The sequence below is a fragment of the Myxocyprinus asiaticus genome, chromosome 7 (assembly GCF_019703515.2).
Source record: "Myxocyprinus asiaticus isolate MX2 ecotype Aquarium Trade chromosome 7, UBuf_Myxa_2, whole genome shotgun sequence".
NCBI lineage: Eukaryota > Metazoa > Chordata > Actinopteri > Cypriniformes > Catostomidae > Myxocyprinus > Myxocyprinus asiaticus.
In genome coordinates this window covers 19,570,150-19,589,715 of record NC_059350.1, presented here as the reverse complement: position 1 = coordinate 19,589,715, position 19,566 = coordinate 19,570,150, and the positions used below count along the sequence as shown (strand labels likewise).

General features: G+C 36.8%; 1 protein-coding gene across 1 annotated transcript in view; it reads left to right on the top strand.

Moving 5' to 3' along the window:
• arhgap10 (Rho GTPase activating protein 10) overlaps positions 1–19,566 on the top strand; it is a 115,352-nt gene that overhangs the window by 37,988 nt on the left and 57,798 nt on the right. The window contains exons 2-5 of the mRNA XM_051702916.1: positions 5,603–5,698; positions 5,834–5,895; positions 17,772–17,843; positions 18,003–18,104. Coding sequence (XP_051558876.1) covers positions 5,603–5,698; positions 5,834–5,895; positions 17,772–17,843; positions 18,003–18,104 — 332 coding nt within the window. The remainder of the gene's footprint in view (positions 1–5,602; positions 5,699–5,833; positions 5,896–17,771; positions 17,844–18,002; positions 18,105–19,566) is intronic.

Sequence of the window (19,566 nt, the reverse complement as noted above, 5' to 3'; positions counted from 1 at the left end):
TTTGTATGGGGGTACGGTATTCATTTGAATTGTTCAGGTCTTAAAAAAGGTCTTAAAAACTCTACCTGAAATAATACTGATATACATAATACAAGTTTGTTATAACAACAGATTCAAAATATTAATCTTATAATTAAAAAAAATCTTAATATTAAAATGACTTCATATTTCAAGTTTAAATGAGCAATTATTTTACTCAAGTCAAAATCACCAAAAAATAAAATAAAACAGAAACTAATCACTGTCCATTGACAAGATTGTTGGGAGTATTTGAAACTGATAGGTGAAATAACTTCTGTTTACTGGCCAAGCAGACAAAGTTATAGGCCAGTGTACTTACAAAATATCAGCCGATTTATCAGCTTGGCCGATATATTGGTTTATAACTACAACAAAGTAGTTGAAATTTTGTAGAAAGATTTTGCTCTGCTTTCTTGTTGTAACTTGTCTACTAGTATTTAGGGCCCTGTTATTTCCGTGATTTCTCTCAACTACTACAAACACAATGATCATGATGCGTTTTCAGAGCATGAACTGCTGCTGGCTATGTCTTTGAATGCTCTGCACTAACTCTATCTACAGTCCTACTCGGAGTGTTCAGCTCGCCAGCATCTCTGCGTTTCCTTTTAGAATAGGAAGCTTATTAAAAACATCCTTCAAATACACACAGGAACTCTAGGGATGTTCCAATACCATTTTATTGTAGCATCTGCTACAAACAGAGCACACAATGCTCAAAATGGTATTTTCCTTATATGAGCCAATTAAGGAGCTCTCAAAGGTATGAGCAGCTGATGTTGGCACAACACCGGCTCCACACATTCACTTTGAAGTGGGCAGCACATGCAAACTATATATTTATCATATTAAATCTTAGCCTTCACACCACGACATAACGTGATTATTATTTGTGTGCTGAATGGTTACGGAATGACATTTGTATGTCAGATGGTATCTTTTTGGTATCAGCGCATTTTTACAAAAAAGAGTACAAGTGCGGTTACGGTAACGGTGAAAAAATTAAATGGAATTTAGAAACAAATCAAATGGATTTCATTGGGCCTTATATATTCCTAATGATAAATTGCTGTTCTATTCTGAACCAAAGTCTGATCTACTGACTTGCCATTTAGTTAATAGTATTTCATTTTGTAGCACTCTTCTCAGTTGTAGCGTGGCAAATTCCAAAGCCATATCTTCATGTGTTCACAGAGTGATGCCTACACAAACGGAAGAATTGAAGGAGCGAACTTTCCTGTTTCCTGTTGCTTCTATTTTAAGTCAGACTGAAAGAGTTTTTAAAGCTCATCAAACAATGAGTTGACATAGTCCAGAACGGCACATGCTGCCAGGCTGCCAGCCCTACTCAAAGACTGTGCCCACTGACTGCCATTTGCCCTCCCAAACCCGCTAGGACTTGATGGCTAACCCTGCACACAGAGACTAAAATCTAAATATGTGAAGTGTTGGTAGACAGATTTTGTGTTTAAAGATGGATTGATGCTCTGCAAAAGTTTGCTTTTAAAGATATAAAAATGAAAGTCTCGTTCTCACATGCAGCAACATGTCTGAAAAAAAAAGAAAGCATTTATCCATTGACAGCCATTCAAAAGTAGCCGTGTTTTCTGACAAATCAAATTTTTTTCCTAGAAAGATTTGAATCTCAACAATTCATTACATTACAGTACATCTTTCCTCAAGGACAGATTGTCTTTGATGGGCTCTTAAAAGCGTGAAATGAACATGTATTTTCCCCCGTCTGTTGCCACTGACAAGTGATTGGTCATGTTACAGCCGATCCTAGAACTGTGTGCCCATGAGCAGAGATGCCAGCCTCTATTTCACGTACTTCCAGGAAACCCTGCACTTGCCGAGCAGATGCCATTGAAATAAATGGGAATGCTAATGGAAAGCTGTCTCCAAATATTTTTGAGCTCTTTGGTTCTACCCATTTAGTCTTTTCTCATAAATTATATATATATATATATATATATATATACATTGAACTTGAAATTATATTAATAATTATATTCCTATATTACAACTTATTTTACTGTACAACAAAAAGGTGTGTTTACATAACATTGCAGTACGGAGGCAACATAATTGTATATACACAAGAATATCGACAGTCGACAAACAAAATGCATACTGAATTGCTATTTGCAATTCTATACTGGACAAATCAGAAGTTTTGGACTATTTAAGGTTTATTATTTCTTACTATTGGGACATTATGGGTGCAAATTTAAAATGTAGGCCTATATGATTTACAATAAATATTTCTGAAATGCACAATATTTTATTTCAAAGCCATACAACATGATGACTCCTGAAACAATTATATGACCTTTGCTGGAAATAAAATTAAAATGAATACCTCTGCCCTAGAGTGTTGATCATTCATATTTATCTCTTGACATTCCCAGTCCACTCTGTCCAGGGATCAGGCTTGCATGTAGTCAGCAAGCACACTTTGCCAGACTCACATGATTGAGCTTTGTTGTGTAGTAATCCACATTCAACCCGCCCCACCCAGATGAGTTGACCAGGCGATTTTGGCCTGGACTGGTCAAGAGGGTGGAGTAAACAGCTTAATGGATAGCTAGCTGGCTGTAGATGAAATATGGGTCATAGAAAGCTCTAATGAGACTAAACCACACATGTAGATTTAGAATACTCCTTTTGTGTTATCCATGACATATTTGATGTTCACTCAGTTTCATTCTGCTCCCATTTCATTCTCTATTTTGAATGATAGTGTCTTGAAGAAAAGAATGTGGCCCTTCAAGTCTTACAGACTATTTTAAACAGGTCAGTCTAGTGCAAGAATGAATGATTGAATGGAATCGATTTGAATATCTTAAAGTGGATTACAATCATGAAAGATTATGAATCACTGACAAATATGGCAAGCAAATTTAGAAAGTACCATAGTAAGCAAGAGAAAATGTGATAGGTCTACGCTGCCAGCTCATTTCACAGAGACAAGCCCAGCTGTCAATGTTGACGACACCACATTGCTGGAGACCGCTCATAGTGTTCATCCTGAAATACCCCACCGTTCTGTCCCACGGACCGCAATGAGAGTACACTTATGTCGGGATCATCCTTTGGGAATCCACAAAAATGCTTCCTATGATTACTCCCAAACTAATGTTCTCATCCAAATTCTAAGAAAAAAGACAAATGCCTTTTGAGATATGCCTTGTTGTATTGATTTCCTTATATCTTTGAAGAATGTCCAAGTGCGGCTTAATTTTTGGGAAGGTGTTTTTTTTTTTCCTCTCTCTCTCTCTTTGGTATTCATAGTTTTAATCACCAGGCACACAGTAAATAAATGCGCTTTTCCTCCATCAGGCCAAATGGTTTCCATTGCTAAACCGAAAACTGACTGAGCAAGTGACAAATCATGAGTTGCCATGTCACTTAAACCGTTCCATTAGCATGGTTCTCTGTTCTGAGTACGGTAAGCTAACTGAAATCTGGGCTGGGAACGGTTTGTAATTGTACCGTATCGAACCATAAACCATATCGAATGCTACTGGAACCATTAATTACTTTGTTCAGAACTGGTTTGGCCCCATAGTTGGAAAAGTGCCTTAAAGGGGTCATGAAATACTCTATTTTTATTAATTATTATCTTCCCTGAGGTCCACTGATAATGTTAGTTATTTGTATTTTTTTTGGCACCAAAACAGTTATGATTTAGTAGTAGTAGGCTATATGATCATTTACCACCCTATCTCTGGCCCTCTGTCTGAAACGCTCGGTTTTGGCCCCAGCGCCTTGCTTAAACTTCAGTGTAAACACTCACTTTTAAGATTGGCTAACATCGTGCAGCCCTTCGAATACAGCCATATTTGAAACCCAATCGGTAGAGAATGAACACAAAATTATAAAACTAAATTTCAGGGTTTACACATAATGTAAATCCAACACATTGCATCTGAATATATGAAACTGTTCACTCAAGCACAGCAGAACCATAAACTATCAAACAGTCTTGACATTTGAATCTCAGTTTTGCGATCAGGTCCAATAGGGCTTTTAAATGCCCTGTCCTTCAATAACAGTTCCTTTTGCTTACTTGAATCGGATTATGACTGGTTCACAAGCAATCCACGGTGATATGAGCCGAAAAAAAAAAAAACCCATACATACACATACAGTATCATCCTGCACTGAGGTGCACATCGCCAGAAATGCAGCAAAACGGTCAAAGACGTCCATCCTGTGCATGTTTACATACACCAACAATTAAAAATAGCACAGATGGGCGCAAGAACGCATCCAGGATGTGTTTGTGCTCAAAACAGAAAGACACAGCTCAGCTGAATGAAACAGAATGGGGTCTCCTTTTCAGAGATGTAACTTGACACTGCATCTTTTAAAAGGGGTGCAAGATACATGAAAATGGTCAAAGTCGTCTGTCTAGTGCATGTCTATACAAAAGTATACAAAAGTAATTCAAAATAGTCCAGATGGGTCCCCTTTGGTGTTAAGGAATAGTTAGTAGGCCACACTATGCCTGTCCATCCTGCTCTCTCTCTGTATACAAAATGAGCACCAGTGGGTGGGGCCAAGGGTCCGATGATTTAAAGTAGCTATTTATGTTGTTGCGGTAGAGGCATTCATGAATGGGCCCCCTATTGACATAGAGAAGTCATAGAAGTAGAAAACAAGGTGTTTTTGCAGCTTGGTTTTATTAAATGCTTTTATTGCATTGAGGATTAAGTTTTGAGTTCTGAAATCTACAGTATGTTTTTATAATAGAGTGATCTCTTATATGTCAAAATATAGAGGAAAATTTGATTCTTCTTGACATGTCCACTTTAAGTTGACCCATATATCATTTTTTTTTTTTTTTCTTCTGAAGAAAACAATCTGAAGAGTTCAGCCATGTTTTGTTTTGGGTGGTTGCCAGGGCATTGCTATGCAGTTACTTAGATGTTCTCAGTGGTTTTTAGTCCATTGCTGTGTGGTTGATACAGTGCTATGGGTAGATTCTACAATAGGTGGTTGCTAGGAAGTTTTTGGTAAATTAACAAATATAATAGTGATGCTTATGTTGGCAAGAACCACTAAAAGAAATCCACTATCTGATGGCTTAAGAGGTCAAAATGTCCAGTGACACTGATATTGAAACTCATACCAGACATAATCCCTCCCTTGTTTTTGCTGTGGTTTCAACAGTGAAAGCACCATGTTTCCCAGAGGGAAGGGAATTTCTTGGTATCTACAAGCAACACCTGAAACTTCAGGATGCTTTTGCCAATGCAAGAATCAAGCAGGATGTTTGCAGGGCCTGACTTTTATTATCACCAGTTCATATCTGTGAACGGGTGGTATTGTTAAGCTATTCTTCAGGAATACTTTGCTGTTTTCCTGAACAGAGGGCTGGGTGATGTTCAAATATTTCCAAAGCAATGAAGAAGGATTATGTGTGCCTTATGTTTAAGGTCAAGTCATGTGTTGGTTTGCATAGATTTAAATATGGCACACCTTTTTATGAGTTTGCCACTGCAACATTAAAAAATGAAGCTATTCCTAATTTCCCCTTGTATTTAAAGCTGTTAACTCTCCTCTCTCCACCTTTCAGAGCTTTCCTTGGCCCAGAGGAAGTTTGCTCAGTGCCTGGGTGAGTTCAAATTTGAGTACATCGGTGATGCCAAAACTGACGATGAGAAGTGCATTGGTGAGTGTTTTCTGTTTGCATATATTTACATACATGCACATTTTTGAATAGATTTGTGCTTGTAAAGTATGTTTTTGTGCTTTTACTATCATGTTCAGTGTACCTTACTGCATGTTTGCTTATGTGTCGTTTTAGATGAATCCATGCAAGAGTTTTCCTCCTTTCTCCGAAACTTGGAAGACCAAAGGGAGCTGATGGTGAGCACAACCTGTTGAGACTTGCCAACCCCACTCTCTGATATCTGTCTCTGTATTTGCTCTCTGATATCATTTCACTCAAATCCTTGCATGCTAAAATATACTGTTGGATTGTGCCGTCACAACCATTTGCATGCACAGAGACAACAACTGTTATCAGCTTTAACACTGAGATCTTTATAATCAGAAGAACTACTGCTCTGTACAGAGACACATACAGTACTCACACATGCACATAAGCTACATCAGTCCCCTGTTAGTACCTGTATGGAGTATGGTAATACATTGTGACTACAGGAAGGGAGTTACTTTGCCATCAGTTATTTGTGTCCTCTCTCTCAGTGACTGTGCAGTCAGTGTTGACCCTGAGATTACGCAAGACCTCTGCTTGTGTTGAGTCATGTCACCTCAACTGAGTTGAGCAGGAACAGTACTTTCAGACAGTATGGTGAACGACCAATGGCACTCATTTTTGACATTGTTTGAGTATTTAAGGCCAATGTGTAGATTTAAAGCCCATGAAATAGGATCTGTAAGGAAGTACACAAATAAATCACTTTTATAAAGTGAAATGTGCAAAAATATTTTGCTGCCTTTTAGAAAATGTACGAAAAAATACTTTAACCTATTGGTGTGATAAATCCCATTGATAAATCATCAGAATCTATTATTTTATATATTAATATATTATCATATTACAAAATAAATACAATGTAAAATATAGAATAATATATTTCTTTCCATCACATATCAAGTATTTTGGGTGAAAATATCACCAGGGCAAGTACAAATCTTAACTACTGGCCAAACTGGACAAGCGACCACGACGACAAAAACAACAAAGTCATTATTAAGCCTTGAAATAATTTTATCTGGCATAAATGTGTAACATATTATATACAGTTTTTACATATCTTAAGGCATGAGAAGACTGCATTTTGTAATGAACTTTTTTGTAATGAATTGGCATTTGGATTAAGGAGAATTCTTGTTAAGGTGATATTTTGCAGCCATCTAGGTGGTAGAGCTCATACTGCATGTAGGTCATGTTAGTTTTTATTTAGTATGCGGCATTAGAGTGCTCATGACTCAAAATACAACAGCTGACAGTTGTTTTGAGCTCAGATAGGAGCCCCACCCGTTCATAACACAGCAGCAGGCAAATGATGTTACAGCCCCTCGGCACACTGAAGGCATGTGTGTATGAAAGGGGCGGTTCCAGCAGGTCGTAACAGGGTCAGAATGAGAGAGCAATGGTAGGCTGGAGGGACACATAGCATGTTTTAATGAGTAAAAACAGTCATGATGCCTGTTCCCCTTGTAATGAAATTGCCTTATTACAGTGTAACGGTTTGCAATTTTAGGATAATGAACATAGCAAGAAAGTTTTATTTTTGTATTAAAGTTGAAGTATTTTCTATCATTAGTGCCACCAAAAGGAATTGCAAGAATAAATGGCTTACTTTAGTTGTCTGCATATTAAACTGGGATAGGAGAAATAATTTTTACATCTAAAAGTTACACACTTCAGCTTTAAATTACAGGGCTTGCCATTTTCAGAATATAGGCTAGTTTGTTGCTGAAATTTGCTTATGACTTATCATACAGTGGAGTATTCTGCTTTAAATACAATTTGAGCTCCATTGACAGCATATGTGTTTGCCCTAGACTTTCATTTAGACTTTGATTGTAAGTGCCTTACTGTCCTAACTTTTTTTTTTTCTTGTTTATTTTTCCAAATTGAGGAAGTTAGAATGTTTTCCTTTTTTTTTTTTTTTTTTTTTTTTTTTTTTCCTGTGGTAATCAACAGCATGCCATAGATGCTTCAGATTATAGAAGTAGTTTACCCAAAAATGAAAACTCAACATTTACTCTTTCAACATTTACTCAACATCACTTTGTAATGAACAAAATAAAAATAAAAAATTGATATCCTATTTTTGTATCTGGAATATACCTTTAGCAATTAATTTAAGTTAGTGAGAATAAGATAACTGCACTCTTTAGTAACTGAAATAAATATTGCATTAGCCAAAAAAAGTTAAACAAACATGCAAGGGGATGAGTAGAACTTTGAATGATAGGCGTTCAAATTCTCTGGAAATCTGCAGAGTATTCTGGAATTATGGTGGTGCAGTTTCCATGCAGGTTTAGTCAGCACTAGAGATACTTATTTTTTAGAGCTGTTGATTTAAGCCTTAATTCAGTGTGATTAATTATATAAAAAATTAATGGTTTAAAAAAAAATAACACAATCATGTCCCTGGACTGTCATTTGGGCCCTATAAAATCCATTTGACTTTTTTCCCAAATTCTGTGTTTTCTGTTTACTACTTTCTGAATTCTATGATTTAAAGTTTAATAAAATTATCATCAAACAGCCATCTAACCAAATGAATTTTGGAACTTTAATCAAATGAAAACAACAATTACTTTTTAACAAACCATTGCATTATTTTTTATCAAATGAAGTGCTTCTATACAGATCCTCACAGCAGAATCCAAAACACAAAAGGAGTTTTTATTTTTGTGTGTCAAATACAGTGCTGCACAGCAGAGCATAACAATTTTAATGAAATCATTCATAAAAGCCTTTTCAGTACAAAAGCAATTTTGCTTGTGAGATATTGCTTAAATATAATGTAATTATTATTATTATTATGATCAATTATTACTACTATATTGAATATTAAATTTTACAATATAGTAGTGATATATTTTTTGTCTAGTTAAATTGAGTTTTTATTTTGCTGCAAGCTTTTATTTTGGAGTGAAGCCCTTTCAGTTTCATGAGTGCTCTGCTCTCTGTAATATGCTACACACAGGGCGCATGTGATTACTAATGTTCAGAGAATATTTAGCCTTGAAAGGGACCAGTGCGGTGTTATCAGTGTATGAGCGGCCAGCTTCACACATTAATTTTGAAGCTTGCAGCACATGTAGACTGTATATTTATTTCTGTTAATTTTATTATTTTTCAATCATACATTAATTTTATCGCAAATATGTAAAATTCCATGACATTCTTTATTTTATGGTTAATTCCGTATTTATGACTGGAATCCACTATTCTGTCCATGTTTTCCTCATTGTGGAAATCATAGAGCCCTACATAATAAGGAATTTTCCTTCCATCAGAGAAATTTAAGCTTGAAGTATGGTTTTCAGCAGGGGGCAGTAAGCGAAACTCCAGCTGTACAGGCAACGTGCAGCTGTACAGACAACAAACCACGCTTAGGCTTTATCTAAAAATGTAGTCAACAAGCTTGCTGCCTAATCAGTTAATGGCTTAACCGACCACATTTATGAATTAATGGAATTCTTAATTCACCCAAAAATTAAAATTCAGTTATTGTTTGCTCACCCCTGTGCTGTTATAACCCCATATGACTATCTTTCTTAACTCAAAGGGAGACATTTTGAAACAATGATGTCATAGTGATGTCATACAATGGCAGTTTATGGTGACCACCTCTTCAAAAAGGATGCAAAAGTATAATTCTAATAAATTATTGTATGCAACTCATGCCTTGTTCTGACGGAAAATGGTATCTAAATCTAATGTATTATTTAGGGAAAATCCTTACCATTTGTTGCTCTCCTGTTCGTGTTCATGAGGTGCATGAGAGCAGCAGTTCTCGAGAGATGGGGCATTCAGAATGATTTTTTTTAAAAATTATCTATCTACAAACTTGAAGATTTTTAAGTTGAAGAGGATATGCATTTCTATGCCCGGCCTTATTTGTTTGAACTGGAGTACTGGCAGAGGCTGAGGAAGGCACATTCACACCGTTTCCTAACCACACACCAAACAACATGCGATTAAAAAGTATCTTTTTGTCCTAACCAGCCGTGACAGGACATTCTGTGGATCGCTTGGTTTCTATTTGCGGCGTCACACCGTGCAGCCCCACCCGCTGTGAACAAGCGCTGGTCCAAAATCTTTTTCATAACAGTATATTGAAGCCAGCATATCGCTAGCTGATTAAAATTACATGATTTTGGCAGTGTGTGTCACGACTACCGACTGTTATGCTAAGGTCTTTCACACATACACACCAGTTCAAAAAGCGCTTTCTACCTTTCTCTCGAGATCTTCCAGTTCACTTTCGGTAATCAAGACATCAAAAATCACCAAAACACTGCGATCTTGTTTTGTTTTCTGTTTTGTGTGCAGCTGTGCTGTGTTCTATTGTTACTATCACTGTGGTGATAGTCAAACAGATTGAGTTTTCATTTGAATGCCCCGTTTCGCGAGCGTTGCTCTTACGCACTCTCATATATGCGCACAGGAGAGCAACGGTCGGTGAAGATTTTCACTAAAGAATCCATTCGATTTCGGTTTGTTTCTCACCAAACCTTATTGTATGCCTTAAGAACAAGGCACGAGCCACATACAATAATTTATTAGACTTCTGAATTATACTTTTGCATCCTTTTGAAGCTTGAAGAGGTTGTCGCCATAAACTGTCATTGTACAGTGCATCCGGAAAGTATTCGCAGCGCTTCACTTTTTCCACATTTTGTTATGTTACAGCCTTATTCCAAAATGGATTAAATTCATTATTTTCCTCAAAATTCTACAAACAATACCCCATAAAGACAATGTGAAAGAAGTCTGTTTGAAATCTTTGCAAATTTATTAAAAATAAAAAATGAAATAAATCACATGTACATAAGTATTCACAGCCAAAATTGAGCTCAGGTGCATCCTGTTTCCACTGATCATCCTTGAGATGTTTCTACAACTTGATTGGAGTCCACCTGTGGTAAATTCAGTTGATTGGACATGATTTGGAAAGGCACACACCTGTCTATATAAGGTCCCACAGTTAACAGTGCATGTCAGAGCACAAACCAAGCCATGAAGTTCAAGGAATTGTCTATAGACCTCCAAGACAGGATTGTATTGAGGCACAGATCTGGGGAAGGGTACAGAAAAATTTCTGCAGCATTGAAGGTCCCAATGAGCACAGTGGCCTCCATCATCCGTAAATGGAAGAAGTTTGGAACCACCAGGACTGTTCCTAGAGCTGGCCGCCCGGACAAACTGAGCGATCGGGGAAGAAGGGCCTTAGTCAGGGAGGTGACCAAGAACCCGATGGTCACTCTGACAGAGCTCCAGCGTTTCTCTGTGGAGAGAAGAGAACCTTCCAGAAGAACAACCATCTCTGCAGCACTCCACCAATCAGGCCTGAATGGTAGAGTGGCCAGACGGAAGCCACTCCTCAGTAAAAGGCACATGACAGCCCACCTGGAGTTTGCCAAAAGGCACCTGAAGGACTCTTAGACCATGAGAAACAAAGATTGAAATCTCTGGCCTGAATGGCAAGCGTCATGTCTGGAGGAAACCAGGAGCCGCTCATCACCTGGCCAATACCATCCCTACAGTGAAGCATGGTGGTGGCAGCATCATGCTGTGGGGATGTTTTTCAGCGGCAGGAACTGGGAGACTAGTCAGGATCGAGGGAAAGATGAATACAGCAATGTACAGAGACATCCTTGATGAAAACCTGCTCAAGAGCGCTTTGGACCTCAGACTGAGGCGAATGTTCATCTTCCAACAGGACAACGACCCTTAGCACACAGCCATGATAACAAAGGAGTGGCTCCGGGACAACTCCGTGAATGTCCTTGAGTGGCCCAGACTTGTACCCGATTTGAACATCTCTGGAGAGATCTGAAAATGGCTGTGCACCGATGCTCCCCATCCAACCTGATGGAGCTTGAGAGGTCCTGCAAAGAAGAATGGGAGAAACTGCCCAAAAATAGGTGTGCCAAGCTTGTAGCATCATACTCAAAAGACTTGAGGCTGTAATTGGAGCCAAAGGTGCTTCAACAAAGTATTGAGCAAAGGCTGTGAATACTTATGTACATGTGTCGTTTTTCATTTTTTTTATTTTTTTTATACATTTGCAAAGATTTAAAACAAACTTCTTTTATGTTGTCATTATGGGGTATTGTTTGTAGAATTTTGATGAAAATAATTAATTTAATCCATTTTGGAATAAGGCTGTAACATAACAAAATGTGGAAAAAGTGAAGCGTTGTGAATACTTTCCGGATGCACTGTACATAAAAGACCTTATGAAAACCTGAAATATATTTCTGAAATAATTTCATTAAATGAGTATAATGAAGTATTAGATCTTTAGTATCTGTTGTGGATTCTTTATCACAGGGATGTATTAATTTTCAGTTTTTTTAGAGACTTCTTGATTTTGCGCTACAGAGCACATTGTTATGGTAACGGTGTATTCACAAGATGCACATTTAGCACGCAACTCAAGCCAAATGCACACCATGACTAGGTGTAACAACTACATGTCCATTTGTCCCTGACTTAAGTTACAATCTCAAAATGCCTTCACAAACTCATGCAAAGGAGAGTTTATTAATGCCAACAAACAACATGAAAGATAGGGCTCGCGTCTATTTATGCACTCTATCTGGAACTCAAGCTCCGTTGTGCATTTGCTGCCTTCATTGATTCACAAATTCAGTTATAATATTATATTAATGTGGTTGATTATAGCTGATTTTGCTCACATATAGGCTATATATATATAAAGACGCATTTAAAAATAGGTGATTAAAAATCACTGCAGTTTACCGGGGATCATGCACGGGGCAGTTCTCACATACTCTCTCTACAAGTTCAGCTGTTCAAGCTCCGTTGTGCATACGCTTCATTGCAGATGTAAGTTGTAATATTATATTTATGCTGTTGTTGGCTTGTTTATCTCATATATACAGTATATATGATGCATTTAAAAATAGGTGATTAAAAAAGCAATGCTATGACTGGATCATTTGAATAAACAAGATTTTATTCAACAAGGTTGTCCTTCTAAAACATTGTCAGTGCATTTGTAATATCTTGCAGTGTTGTTTATTTCTCATCATATTTTTGTTAACAATGTTTGAATGTTTAATTTCATTGACGAGATTAACACCGCGTTCTGGGGGGGCCTGGGTAGCTCAGTGGTAAAGACGCTGGCTACCACCCCTGGAGTTCGCTAGTTCGAATCCCAGGGCGTGCTGAGTGACTCCAGCCAGGTCTCCTAAGCAACCAAATTGGCCCATTTGCTAGGGAGGATAGAGTCACATGGGGTAACCTCCTCGTGGTCACTATAATGTGGTTCGTTCTCGGTGGGGCGCGTGGCTGCCGCGGTGGATGGCGTGAAGCCTCCACATGCGCCATGTCTCCGTGGCAGCGTGCTCAACAAGCCACGTGATAAGATGCGTGGGTTGACGGTCTCAGACGCGGAGGCAACTGGGATTCGTCCTCCGCCACCCGGGCTGAGGCGAATCACTACACGACCACGAGGACTTAAAAAGCACATTGGGAATTGGGCATTCTAAATTGGGAGAAAATAGGGAAAAATCACAACAAAAAAAAAAAATACCAACAGCGTTCTGGATGTGTATTCAGTGCAGCTGGAAACATCATAACTCACAAAAAATTATGCATCTGACAATTGAGAAGCTTCCAGCAAAGGTAGGACTGAACTATTTAATTATTGTCCAGCTGCAGTATTTTTAGCCATTGAGTATTTTATCTTATTATTGACGTAAAAGATAGGCTGTATGTGCAATTACAGACAGAAATGGTAAACCAAAAAGTGTGTTTTGTGATTTTACAAAAGGTTTAATTTTTATTTCGTGTTCAATGATGCACTTTCTAAAGTTCGATGTACAATAAACATGTAATTTCACTCCCTCCTCTGCCCTTCAACCACCGTATAACACGTTCGCTGGCGGTGATTGGTCCTTTACCACCGCGGTGGTAAAATATGGCCCTAGTTATAACAAAGGGGTAGGGCTGGCTGATATGGCAAAAAAATTGAATCTCGATTTTTATCAAACTTACAGATGATTCACGATTCTATTTTTTCAAAATGTATGTTCTTTATTAGAATGCAAGGCAACCTGGTTAGAGAAATTCAATTTATTTTCATTATATGAAACAAAGGTGTGCAAGAAATATGTACAAATGCACCAAATGCACGGCAGGGGGAAGTTGTCAGCAGAGTGTAAATGTAAAATAAATTAAAATCTAATAAACCTAGATGTTCAGAAATAATAGAATAAGAACATGGCAAAATAATCCTTAGCCAGTGTAGGTATTAATTTTATCCAAGTCTATCTAGAAATGTATCTAGAAATCAATATCTATAAATTATCTTGTTTATCTAGAAAGTACTCATTGTATATCAAACAATTTGTGTGTATATTCATAATGGTGTAGGGTTCGAGTCCACCTTAGTTGAGTCCGAGTCAAGTCCGAGACCATAACAGGACGAGTCCGAATGAATCTGTTCATTAATCTGAATTAAAATTGTAACCGTAAACTCAACATCAATATTTTAAACTTATTTTAAACTTCACAACTAAGAAAAACAGTTTGTCAATATAAATGTAACAAAAACACCTCGGTTGCATTTCATATATACATGTTATGATTAGTATTCTGCTGAATAAACTTCAAAGTGGTTTCTGAATGAAAGCATATGCTTTAGGTGTATGAAGACACAATTCTTATTGCGTTCTGTTGACATTTCAATTATTTGTTGCTTTTTCCTTTCCACTCAAGCATAAACTAAAAGAAAGTGAAAGCTGCGTTAGTCATTACAACCAGAGTTATTATTATTTCAAGTTTTAATTTAGTTTTTATTTCTACTTTTCAATTTGTCAATTCAATTTAATTTGGTTTTTATTTAACATTATCCCTATCTAAAGAAATAGTCTGTACTGAGATTTCTTTCTGAATCTTTTTTTTCTCTATCTGCTGACTGATTTGGGAAAATACAGTACCTACAAATGAGTCAACACAGTAGTAATTAGCACTCACTGGGAAGTTACGTCTTACGATTTGACTGCAAATGCTACATCCAAAAACACTGGAAAAGCCCACTGATAATATTAGGGCCATGTCGTCACGGACATGATTTTCTAGTTAATTTGCAGGAAACCGCACAATGCAGGACAGTTCTGTGTGCTGCTCGTGTACCTAAATCCCTGATGCGTCCATGTGCGTCTCACAGCTGCTGCCACAGAAAATAAAAAATAAAATAATAATTGATATTTGCTTGAGTCTGAAATCTTTAAATACCAACCAAAATACCTTTAACCGCATAGACATGGAGAATAATAATAATAATTTTGAGTCATAACTTTAACAGAATTGTTCTTCAAAAGTGTCAGAGATATAGGCTAAAAAAATATGTGCATAAGTTACCCGGTGGTTTACAATAAAAATAAAATAAACATTTAAAATAAAAATGTCATAACCAACTAAATTCATCTCGTAACATGAAGTTTAGCTTCATACACAAACTCTGTCATCGAATAATTCATTTATTTTAAAGTCTATATTTAAATTATAAACAAAACATTTCACTGCCCAAAATATCCTAATATTTTATTGTGCATGGTTGAATGTTGTGAATGGTGGACAAATGCTGTAAAAGAATGTATTTTAAGCAGCTCGTCAATTCTTTGAAATTAGTCAGTCAATAATAAATAGGTGCTGTTTATCTGTTTAGAGTTGCTGTCTGCTTTAGCAATAATGCTTTTTTCCCTTGACTATTAAAAGTTACACAGTTAATTAATCAACTATTATGGACCAGTTCAAGCTGACAACACTACGTGGACCACAAGAGAATACAGAAGCCTACATGTGTAGATACATTACACCTAAAAAGACTTAATATTCAATATTAATACTATTTTTATGTATTTTTATTACGATATGCTGTTTTTTTAACCACGAAGAAACCGCACCATCTTGACTGCACAAACGCCACATGCAATTTTACCAGTTGTCAGGTCCCGTGTCATGTGAAACTGCCTTGTTTAGTTTCTATTACATTGGATACATACCCGTCTTTATGTTTTCGTCGTGCCAGCCACCTCGATAGTCGATGTAATACAGTAGTCTCTGTAGTAACATTCAAGCGAATTGGTTGACTGATGAGTGTGCCTGTGCACGTGCGTATGTGTGTGCCTGTGTTTGTTTAAACACAGTGAAACAAGTCTGGCAATGTCTACGACTTCAGGGGCTAATACAACTGCATGCAGAGAGATGTGTGTTCATTCATTTCTGTTTTGTTATTTATTTATTTATTTTTTCATTGCATCGCAAATGTCATGGACTCGGCTGCCGAGTCCCAAAGGCTCGAGTCCGAGTTAAGTTCGAGTAAAAATGCATCCGAGTCCGTGACAAGTCCAAGTCCATTCAAATTGGACTCGTGACTCAGACTCGAGTCCGAGTCCAATCTCGAGTACCACAACTCTAATTCATAAACCCCTGCAGATAGAGACGCGCCCTCTAGTGGTTCACGCTGTGCAGTGCAGCAATATTAAATAATTTATTACAGTTCAACTAGCAAAGTTTGGCAAAAATGATCGCTTGCCAAATGTTGGCTATAGATGCAGTACACTTAAAACACGTCACAGAACAAAGCAATAATTAGCGATCTTTCTGAATCATCATGGCAAAAGTAGCGGCAGATGTGTGATTCTGCCATATATAGCCTCTCTGTGATTTGAAATAAAGTGCACATAACTGTCATGTAACTAACGCTGAGCTACAATAACACTGTGTACAATCATACTGGGAATATTACCGGTGTCTTTTATATCAGTCTCCGTGTTGTTAACCTGTCATGTTCTTTTGGAGCACCACACGTGTGCAGCTGATCAGATCGGGAGCGGCATTAAGACAAGCGCTATGAATTAGTTTTCTCATCCTTATTCAGCCTTTGGTGGATTACAACGTATCTAACTTTAGCGTTTGCAATATTTTGTTTTTGCAAAATCTCAATTTTCGATTTAAAAAATAAATAAAAATCGTGTCTCAACACAAGTTCGAATCAGTTGGAAAACCGCCCAGCCCTACACAGGTATGTGAGTAAACAATGACTGAATTTTCAGTTTAGGGCGAACTATCCCTTTGAGGAGACTGATCTCAGAACAAAAGTACCTTATTTTTATCCTGCTTCCATATACACCCTCCGAAGGCAGCATTTTTTTCAATTTTCAGACACAGCTTCCGGCTTGGTTGACACCAGTGACAGGCCAAGATGAGAATGCATTCTTGTTTTTATAACAGCTGAACAGAGATCAGTTCCGATAGCAGGGATCTTAAGATGTGTTTTTCTAAGTTTCAAGCTACGTTTAACTAGTGACCTAAAAACACTGTTTATGATGTGACGCAACCAAAGGGAGATGCTCAAAGTATCTGTCTGACGCATGTGTACATTGTCACGTCCTTAGAAAACCCTTTCTAATAAGTCTACCTCGGACATATTGACAAATTCAATTGCATAATGGCTTGCTGTGGACTGTTCAATAATATGGAAAGAATGTATAGAATGTTCAGTAATATGAAAATAAACTAAATATTGCTTTCTAAAGCCACTTTTTGTATTTTCTTATGCATTACTTGTCTGCATTTAAATTATTTGAATTATATTTATAATATATATTATATGTATAATTATTAAAATATTAGTATTTAATCATTATATATTGAATTATTGTTATTTGAGGGGCTTTCTCTGAATATATTTATATATGCGATTAATTGCAATGAATTTGATTAATCGGCATGCTATGTAATTAATTTGATTTAAAATTGTAACCAATTGACAGCCTTATTTTTTACATGTCGTACAGCTGGAAGGGTGCATTGATTTGCTTCAAGTGATAAAATGGTAATGTCTTTATTGATGTTTATAACTGAAATCTACAAAGTGTTTGTGGGAGTTTTGAGTGATGGGAAGCATCTGATTTCTGCTAGTGTTTTCTACAATGAAATTAGCTAGTATTATGAAATGTCCTTCATCATATTATTAAATTGTCTTTCACAGATGAGAAACATCACAGAGACCCTGATGAAGCCTTTAGAAAAGTTTCGGAAAGAACAGCTCGGCTCAGCAAAGGTACAAGCATAAATCACCCCATCGTAGATTTAAAAGAACAGAATAGCTGGACAAACATTGAAACCAGTGAAGTATTTAAAACGTGCTTCTTGTTCTGTGTATTAACAATTGTACGTTTCTCCATTGTACTTGGTATTTTCTCATTTTCACTATCTCCAGGCAGAGAGAAAGAGGTACGATAAGGAAACCGAGAAATACTACAGCTCACTAGAGAAACTTTTAAACATGTCAGCAAAGAAGAAGGAGCCACAATTACAGGAGGTACTTCATATTTTCCTTTTCCCACACACAAGATGGATGTGTCATTCAAATGCTTTCCAAAAATTTTTGTTTTCTTCTGTAGCTCATCAGAAAAAAAAGATTTCATTGGATTGGATTCATTCAGTCTTACTTTGTCACAGTTGTTTAGTGTAAGCTTAGTATATTCTTTTCAATATAGCAGTTCAGCGTTTTCATAACTGCAGTAGTTTAATAGCTGACATTAGACAGTTTCTTGGTGTAGTTAACAAGTGCATTTGCAATTTAAAGACACTTTTACCCATTCATTAAATTGTATCCATGCATTCAGAGTATACATTCGCAACAGTGTGGTTCCAGAAGTAAACACTCCCATTCATTTTCTCCATAGACTAATTTATTTTCAACAATAACTTATAAACCTTTAAAGTAGTTAATCGATGGTATATGCTTCTGTTGTAGCCACCAGTCTGTGTTATTTCATGTTTTAAAAATCATGTTTAATTGTGGAATTCTTGATAAATAACAACACTACCCATGAATACTTGAGAAAGATCCACCATCAGAGAATCACAGCAAACTGTGGCAAAAGAGCTCTGCAGTGACCGCTTTCTCCCATGACACCGTGTAATGCTGGGTTTCCATCCACATATTTTTATGCACATTTTGGGATGTCGCATAAATCTGCTGGATGGAAACACCAAGATGCGAATAAAATCTCCAAAATGGGCATAAAACGTATACGTTCGCTTGAGGTGGATACATTTTTAATTCGAAAAGAAGTAATGCGTATAATCTATGATGGAAACACATTTACCGAATAAATTCCTATTGAATTTATTAGGAATATAAGATGCCGATCAAAAAAGTCATGTGACTGAATAATTAGTTCATAACTGGACTTGCATCTGAAATGTTACTCTGGTCATCCTGAAATGATGTTTTGCACTGTGTCTAGAAAATCCAAAGCCTGCAAACAGTTTGCAAAGCAAACAAGTCAAATACAAACTTGAACTATGCCGAAGAGCAGGTTTATTGACACACTTGAAAAATAGATCATAGATCCACACTTTAAAGTCATTAAGGATGAAGGAACGCACAGACACATAATGCTCCCAGAACTGTGTCGCTCAGACATGAGACAAGTTCTTTACATTGTTTTTTGTCTGCATGTTCTAAACCGCAAGTATTTTATTAATAAAAAATCACAGTGGCTACAATTTCTCCGGAAGTGACGATTTTGTTGCGTTAACACATGGGATGGAAAAGCAGCTTTTTTCGCTCATTGTTTTTGCGATGTTATGGTTTTTTGCATAAACTGAATTGGCATCTTGGATGGATACATAGCTTATGATGCAGTTAAGTCGGTCTCCCTACTCTCAAACTACTGTACTATTTATGTATTTGTATGTATGAATATGTATTGTTTTTATAATTAAAATTAACAAACTAAAATCAATAGTTTTAACTATTTCCATTGTTTGTA